Source organism: Coregonus clupeaformis, unplaced genomic scaffold (genome assembly GCF_020615455.1).
Source record: "Coregonus clupeaformis isolate EN_2021a unplaced genomic scaffold, ASM2061545v1 scaf1983, whole genome shotgun sequence".
Taxonomy (NCBI): Eukaryota; Metazoa; Chordata; class Actinopteri; order Salmoniformes; family Salmonidae; genus Coregonus; species Coregonus clupeaformis.
Genome location: NW_025535437.1, coordinates 75,665 through 84,382, shown reverse-complemented (window position 1 = coordinate 84,382; position 8,718 = coordinate 75,665). Strand labels below are relative to the sequence as shown.

Here is an 8,718-nt window from a genome sequence, read left to right as displayed (position 1 = left end):
CATCAGAGGAGAATGTGAGTATTCAGAAGGAGCTCCCTGCTGATAAAGTTGACATCCTCCATGGTCAACCAGTGGAGGAGTATATTGTCAAAGCTGAGCAATGCATCACTCAGGTCATTCAGGATGCAGCTGTGACATATACTGCTGCGCTGGATAAAACCGACACTTGTGGGAAACTGTCGGAAATCCTATCTGTCCATGTTTCCTCAGAGAATATTGAGGAGGCATCCTCTGATCTCTTTGGTGGAATTATTTCCGACCTGCATGAGGTATCTGAGGTCAATAAGGCCTCCATGCGTACGAAATCAGGTCGCAAAATGTTCTGGGTGGAAGTGAGTTCAGGTTCCCAGAAGATTTATACCAAAACCCTGGACAAACTAAGGAAGCTGTTCACCTCCCACCATCTCACTGAGGGAAAAAAATACTCCTGTGCAAATCGAGCTTTCTGCAACTGGACTACTTGTAACTGAGGCCACTGTGCAGGAATCTCCTGTAACTGAGGCCACTTTGGCAGTGTCTCCTGTACAGAAGACAGACAGTAAGACCCTTCTAAGTCCCCAGCCTCAGCCTACCAGCTCACCCTCGACACCTGCACTAAAGGGGTAATCAAACAGGTGATCTCGGTGCTGAGGGTGGACACTTCAAAGGAAGACTGCTCCGCTTCCGTTGGGGAGAGCACGTCAAATTCATCCTTCGACTTCAACCAGAAGTTGGACTCGATAATTTCGAAATTGGAGGACCTCACCATTTCGAGTGATGTGACATCAGCCGAGATTGCCACACTCACGCGATCTCTTAGTGCAGCCAGCAGAACCTCTAACATTTCCATCCAGAGCTTTCACAGTGCTGAGTTCCGAGCTAAGGCCAAACACATTGTGAGTGAGACCATTCTCAGAGCTGCTAGCAAAGCCAGCCATTCTTTGCTACAGAGCATGCCTAGCACCACCTTCTCACACCATGCGGTTTCTACAGCCGAAGATATAGTAAATATTATCATGCAAGACCTTGAAAGTGTATCCCAGTACACTGTGGACGACGCAGACTCCTTCCCACTAGGAGAGAAAAAGCTGGAGTTCCAGCTCAAACCCAGAGTTGTCTTTGACAACTTATTGGATGCTGCTCAAACCATGTACCACAGAGTAAAGGATAGACTGAACATCTTTTTCTCTTTTCCACCAGTGTCAGTCACCACAGCCAAATATGTGCTGGACTCCGCCCCTGTGGAGACACTCAGACATTCTAAGTCCGCTGACACTGCTCTTGTTGAGGACAGGAGCCGCCCTCCGTCTGTGAGAAGTGAGAAGCCTTTGTCAAAAGTCTGTTTGGCTAAAAGGTCTAAAGCCCTTGTGTCTTCGAGTGGCTCTTCAACAGACCACCATATAATTGACACATGCAGTGAGGATGTCACTCTGCCCACCAGGAGTATGTCAGTTGTGAGCAACAACAGTTTGAAGAGAGCCTCTCCTCTCCACGGCAGTGGATTGAGTGAAAGTTGCAAACCTCTTGTGGCTCTAAAAGACGTAACAGTGGCAGTCAGCCAAGAAGGCTTTAGCAAAACTGCAAAGAAGACGCTCAGCTTGATCCTAAATGTGATCAAGTGTAGAGTGGCCAACTCTGAGAGTTCATCTGTTGGGCAGATTGCAAGTGAGGAGTGTCTGATAGCCACTAACATGTTAGACTCTGTACTGGAGAGCCTTGACCAGTTGCCTGACATGAGCGCTGCCGATGAAATCACAAGGACAGAATCCCATACCTCTATCGCAATGGACGAGACAGGTTCACGGTCAACGCTTGTGAGCCAACAAGAAATAAACATATCTGACACCAATATCATAGTGAAAACTATAATGGACACATTGAAGACGGACGACCCAGAGATTACTTCAGCAGAAGAACATCTGGATAGGCTCCTGTCAGTTGAAGCCCTTCAAGGTGCATCTGGCAACCTGATCGCAAAGGTCCATGGTCTCATTCAGGAGATAACCATAAACCGCCAGCTTCAATCCATGGTTGGCCACAGAAGCCTCTCTCAACCAGCGCTGCCTAAACCAGCCCTGAGGAAGCTGTCAAAGGACGATGCCTCAGAGCTCATTTACAACTTTGCCCAGACTTCTGTTAGGAGACTCCTGGGGCAGTGTATGGGAAGGCCTATGCCACCATCGGCTGAAATGGTTTTGGATCAGGTCATCAAGTTGATGACAGACGTGGTGATGGACAGCCTGACTTATGTGTCCAAGTCTACAATGGAGGATGGTAAGTGAAAGTACCTATTTTCATCTGCATAGGACTTAATTGTAACATGATGCTCAATACATTGCGTTTTATGATGTGAAATTCACTGGTTGTGTCCAAAATGGCACCTTCTTCCATATTTAGTGCACTACTTTTGACCAGACCCTATGGGCCCTGGTCAAAAGTAGTGCACTATAAAGTGAAGAGAATGCCATTTGGGATGCAGTGACTGACTTCAATGGCTGCGTCCTCTTCTCCCAGTTATTGTACACAGGTCGGTCACACTAGCGTGCTCTTCTCACTCAGACACCAGCAATGCCACAAGTGACATCACTCATGGTGTTGTAGCTGACCTTAATGCTACTGAGGAATTCCCTGCCAGGAGCCTTAGCCCGGCTGATGTAAAGGCTGACGGCATGGCCCGTCTTCCCTCTGCCAGAGGGGAAGAGACTAAGAAGAACAGGAAGTGGCGTTTCCTACCGAAAATGCATAAGTTTCCAAAGATCATGATTAAGGTAGGGTGCTCTGTGTTTTGAGATTACCTCTGTAAGGCAGGGCTGAAATTTACCCTACAGATTCACTACACCCCTATTGTCTCTCAGCATTAGAACAAAACTGTTGTCATTGTCTTTAGGAGGTTGAGTGAGGACGCTGTAATGCAATCCTAATACACATGGGAGAGTCCCAAATGGCACCCTATTCCCTATATAGTGCACGACTTTTTACCAGAGCTCTCTGGGCCCTTGTCAAAAGTAGTGCCTTACGTAGCGAATAGGGTGCCTTTTAGGATGCACACTCTGTATTTTACACAGCTGTTCAAGACAAAAGGGGAACCGAAGAGACACCCTGAACAGGATGCGCTGCCTACCAAACATCTCAGAGAGACTCATATTTCACAGGGTAAGTGATAAGCATCGATAATGTCATATTGATGTATCACCCTATGACAAGCTTGTTAAAACAGTGACAACAGATACAGGCAGACCGACGGACAGACATGCAGACAGACAGGCAGACTGACAGGCAGACGGACGGGCAGACAGACATACAGGCAGACAAAAAGACAGGCAAACAGGCAGACAGACAGACGGACAGGCAGACGGACAGGCAGGCAGGCAGACAGACAGACAGACTGACGGACAGACAGACAGACAGACAGACAGGCAGACAGGCATACAGACGGACAGACAGGCAGACGGACAGACAGGCAGACAGGCAGACAGACGGACAGGCAGACGGACAGACGGACAGACACAAACACACACATTCATTTTCTGATTATGAAATGTTCTCATGACAGATGCTGAGTGTGAGGTTCCAGAGGTTCCATCCACTTCCCCACCCAAGGAGGACCTGACAACCACACCGGCCCCTGCTCCCCAGGAGTCCCAGTCCCGTAAACGCCCACTCATAGTCAGGGTGTTACACGCTCTCTCCAGAGCCATCTCCAAACCATTCACAGGAGCTTCTGGGAAGAAGAATTAGCCAAATGCCTGATTTTATTAATATGATATTTTAATCAGAGCCTTTATTTAATAAAACATTACTGCATTGATTTCTGTCTATAGTAGTCTTCATGTATGTGCAAGATAACGGTAAAGTACTTCAAACCACATAGTCAAAAGTATTCATAGTGAAGTACCGTTTATGATTATTGATTGTGGAAATACACATAATACAGAAAAGTTGTTGTCACATATAAAGACAGACATAAAGGAGAACTCCGTAGACCAGTCACATTCTCAAGCCATAACTAAATCCATGAATGGATCTCCTATAAGATGACAGGAGAACATTTGTAACACTTTCTATGAAGCCTATATCTATAATGCATACACTCAAGTCATTTACATTTTACATTTTAGTCATTTAGCAGAAGCTCTTATCCAGAGCGACTTACAGTTAGTGAGTGCATACATTTTTTTTTCATACTGTCATACACTCATAATGACTTAACTGAGTTAAGTGTTAAGTAAAGTGCAGTTATAAACACATAATGAGGGCTTATTATGTATTTCTTGCAATAAAAAAAGAAAAATGCTACTAGTTTATTAAATATTCATGACTGCTATTGCACGGCTCATGTCCACACTTCTGTACAATAGGGGGCAGTAATGCACCATAACGTTGGATGCCAACTGCCTATAAACCCCACTGAAGAAGAAAAAGGTACTCATGTAATGCATGCTGGAAAGCAGACAAAACTAATGATTTGCAAGAGATCTAAACACGATTTATAAGCTACTGAACAACAAGTCCAAGAAATCATTGCTAACCGCGTTTGCACTTTGAACAGATTTCTCGACAATAATAATGGAAGATGTGACTGGGGCTCAGCTCATTGCAGAGGCACTAAAAGCTCAGGTGAAGTGTGTGCAATATATATAAAACAGTGTTATACTGTGTAACCGTGTTGCTAATAATATATTAGTCGCTGATCATGTCCTTGGCAGTGAGAATGTAACACTATGAGTTGTGAAAGTGTGCCATAGGTCATTGCACTGGTATAGCTAACTATTAATATTGTTGTAGAAAAACATTTAGATGTTTATGTGGAATAGTATATGTTAACACCCTTGTTGATGCATGCCAATGTGTGTGTCAATGCAAAGAAAATCTAAACTACATTGTAACAATTCATATACAATTCAGTATGAAAATGTATGCACTCACTAACTGTAAATCGCTCTGGATAAGAGCGTCTGCTAAATGACTAAAAATGTAAAAAAAAAGGTAAATATACTGTATCTACATGTAACTCTCTACAGAATGTAGAATATATGTTTGGAATAGTTGGTGTTCCAGTCATTGAAGTAGCTAAGGCAGCTCAAGCCTCAGGAATCAAGTATGTGGGAATGCGCAATGAACAAGCCATAAGCCACCTTTTTATTACTAAACCAGCTCTCCCCAAATCATGTGATATTAACTACCCGTACATAGACTACAGGAGCGTGTAGTGTGTGAGGGTCAGTTTCATAGCTTTTTTGCATTGCTAATTATGTCTGCCTGTCTGTCTGACCCTTTGTGTGTCTGTCTGCCTGTCTTCCTGTCTGTCCCTCTGTCTGTCTGTTCCTCTCCAGTCCAGGTGCGTGTCTGGTTGTGTCTGGACCGGGACTCATCCATGCACTTGGTGGAATGGCCAACGCTAACATGAACTGCTGGTATGCTAGAACTCCACAAACAGAAGACCCTACTACTCATGTTCAGTGGTCCTTTCAAAAGAAGGGATGCTATCCGCACACTGCAAAAAATGATCTGAGGACTCCAAACTATCTCAGATTGTCAGTTGATGTCATTGTGTGATACCTCTCTCTCTGTAGGCCTGTGATTGTTATTGGAGGCTCCTCCGATCAAAACCAAGAGACCACTGGGGCGTTTCAAGAGTTTCCACAGGTACCGATTGAACCATGATATTTATGACTTTTGAACATTAGGGGGTTGTTTCCCAGGACACAGATTAAGCCTAGTCATGGCCTAAAAAGCAAACTCAATAGAGAATCTCTGTCTGGGAAACTGGCCCTAGCAGTTTAATTGCTGAAAGAGGAAATAATTTGTTATTTGTGGTCCTCTTTCTCTGTCAGGTGGAGGCATGCAGATTGTACAGTAAGTTCTCTGCTAGGTCTAGCAGTCTGGATATGATCTCCTCAGTGGTAGAGAAGGTATACAGTCTACTCTGACTCCCTCTGTGTAGTCCTCTTCATATCATTTGGTATCACCTGCAATTGTCTTTTTTCTGACCTCTAATTTTCCAGCTTAGCAAGGTACCTTAACTGCTTCATAAGAGCACAGCACAGCCTTAATTGATCTGAATTTAAGGGTGTTTGGTATGTCTAAGGCAGCACGCACTAGCATGTATGGACGTCCAGGTGCTGTATACGTAGACATATCTGGGGACATGGTCAATGCTAAATTGGACAGGAGCAGAGCCAGGTTAGTGGCCATCACTGTCTTTCATCCATTTAAAATGTATACTAATGTGTTACTGTTGAATATGTATACCTCTGAATTCACATCACCGTAGTCATTTTTATTTTATCTTGTTATACCTTTTAACGTCTGAAGTGAACCAGAAATTAAATTACTTAGAAAATATAGCACTATATCAAAATATTCTCATCAGAGAATAGCAATAAGCCTCGATAGACCTTCATGGTTTATTTACATATGCAATAAAGTTGCTAGGTAACATGTTTAATGTTTGACCTATTATTTATTATTTCCTTTGTCAGAGAGGTGCCCTGTAGTCCACCTCCTCCTGTGAGTATGGCTGACCATATGGCGATCACAGAAGCACTGGCGGTCCTGAAAGGAGCCAAACGGACTTTACTCATCATTGGCAAAGGTAGGCATTGCTTTTTTAATAGCCAGATAATCTGGGGGAAACAGAACTAAAATCTTGCATAATTGCGTCAGATACTTGGATAAGGTCTGGGGAGATGTTAAGAGAAAGATACTAACGCCACTTGCGAACTCTCCACCCCCCTAAACGGAAACTCTCTGCAAGTTTCCGGCAAGTTTATGGGCCAAATGTCCCCTCCCGTTCTGAAATTGAAAAGATGCGAGCACCTGCGAAATCGGGATTTGTCCAAATGATTAGTGGTGAAAAATCAGCGTACCGGAACAAAGTTGTCACATCCCATTCTGTTGACAGACGCTACTTCCAGTTATGTTACGTGCGTCTGTCCAAGAGAGATCAATAGCCAGCTGAGACGCACTGTAACACATATAGCACTGTACCACGGTTCAGTTGAAAACTGGGCCACGTTCAGTCGACAAATGTTGTTGACATGATTTCTCATTCTACCTGTCTGAGAGGCACGTTCGTTCTACATGCTATATTTCTATCTGAACGTTGCACAACGTTTTGCTCAGCTGAATGCATCCCAGTTGTGAAGACCAGTCTGTTGAAATCCGTGTGGCAGTGCCCTCTGTCTGTGTCCCTCTGCAGGTGCAGCCCATTGAAGAGCAGAGGGGGCTCTGAAGGAGCTGGTGGAGGGGTGTGACCTGCCCTTCCTGCCCACCCCCCATGGGTAAAGGGGGTGCTGCCTGACGATCACCCCAACTGTGTTGCTGCTGCCCGCTCCAGGTCAGCCTCTCCTTCTCTCAGCTGGCATCATATTCATGTACAGACCATTGACTGTATAAGTAGGACCAAGAATTTCCCTGACCATTTGAACGGACCACGAAACTCCTGAAATCCCTATCTATAACTAGTCTCTCCTGGCCAGGTCATGTCAATGTAAACTGGTGTCAATCAAACAACTACACTACTCCTATAACTAGCCTCTTTTCATTACATTTTGTTTTGTCCCTGCTCTCCTCCTCCTCTCTTCCTATCCTCCTCCTCCTCTCTTCCTATCCTCCTCCTCCTCTCTTCCTCCTCCTCCTCCTCTTCCTATCCTCCTGGTTCTATGGTCTTGGTGGGGACTGCAGAGCTCTGCTCCAGTCTGATGTTGTGGTCCTACTTGGTGCCAGACTCAACTGGATCCTGCACTTTGGCCTTCCCCCCAGGTTTGACACCCAAGTAAAGGTCATCCAGCTAGGTCAAAGGTCACCAGTAGGGTTTCTTTTTTTTCCTTCTTTTTTTCGGATTCCAGATTTTCTGCTTATTCCGTTCTGATTTCTGGAATCTTCCAACAGGGATTTCTGGGAATTTGGGGAAAGTAACTGTAATTTTGCAACCCTAGTCACAGGTCATTTCATAGTGAACTACATTTCATTGTAACCAGGTATAAAGGTATTTGACTCAGTCTATTGGATTTAGTCTATCAATTATATAGCTTCTCTATAAGTCTTTGTGGTCTCTCCAAATAATGTCATGGCTGTCTTAGTGCTGTACAGTACATCTATATTTAAGCAATAAGGCCCGAGGGGGTGTGGTATATGGCCAATATACCACGTCTAGGGGCTGTTCTTAAGCACGATGCAACGCAGAGTGCCTCGACGATACAGCCCTTAGCCGTGGTATATTGGCCCTATACCACAAACCCCAGAGGTGCCTTATTGCTATTATAAACTGGTTACCAACGTAATTCGAACAGTCAAAATAAATTTCAAATCAAATCAAATCAAATTTTATTGGCCACATGCGCCGTAATACAACAGGTGCAGACATTACAGTGAAATGCTTACTTACAGCCCTTAACCAACAGTGCATTTATTTTAAACAAAAAAGTAAAAATAAAACAACAACAAAAAAAGTGTTGAGAAAAAAAGAGCAGAAGTAAAATAAAATAACAGTAGGGAGGCTATATATACAGGGGGGTACCGGTGCAGAGTCAATGTGCGGGGGGCACCGGCTAGTTGAGGTAGTTGAAGTAATATGTACATGTGGGTAGAGTTAAAGTGACTATGCATAAATAATTAACAGAGTAGCAGCAGCGTAAAAGGATGGGGTGGGGGGGCAGTGCAAATAGTCCGGGTAGCCATGATTAGCTGTTCAGGAGTCTTAAGGCTTGGGGGTAGAAGCTGTTGAGAAGTCTTTTG

At 44.4% G+C, this 8,718-nt stretch overlaps 1 protein-coding gene and 1 pseudogene across 2 annotated transcripts; both read left to right on the top strand.

Annotated features, from left to right (window-relative positions):
• The first annotated feature begins 573 nt into the window (after nt 1–573).
• On the top strand, nt 574–3,787 carry LOC121566112. Of its 2 annotated transcripts, none has more exons than XM_041876312.2 (4): nt 574–2,253; nt 2,539–2,747; nt 3,045–3,132; nt 3,533–3,787. In XM_041876312.2, exons 1-4 carry the CDS (start codon nt 933–935, stop codon nt 3,715–3,717), a joined length of 1,803 nt encoding a protein of 600 aa, XP_041732246.2. In that variant the 5' UTR covers nt 574–932; the 3' UTR covers nt 3,718–3,787. The 2 variants fall into 2 exon arrangements, with proteins under 2 accessions (XP_041732246.2, XP_041732245.2); XM_041876311.2 differs by having other exon boundaries at nt 772–2,253; nt 2,494–2,747.
• A 623-nt stretch (nt 3,788–4,410) lies between these two features.
• LOC121566113 lies at nt 4,411–8,114 on the top strand (annotated as a pseudogene).
• The last annotated feature ends 604 nt before the right edge of the window (nt 8,115–8,718 follow it).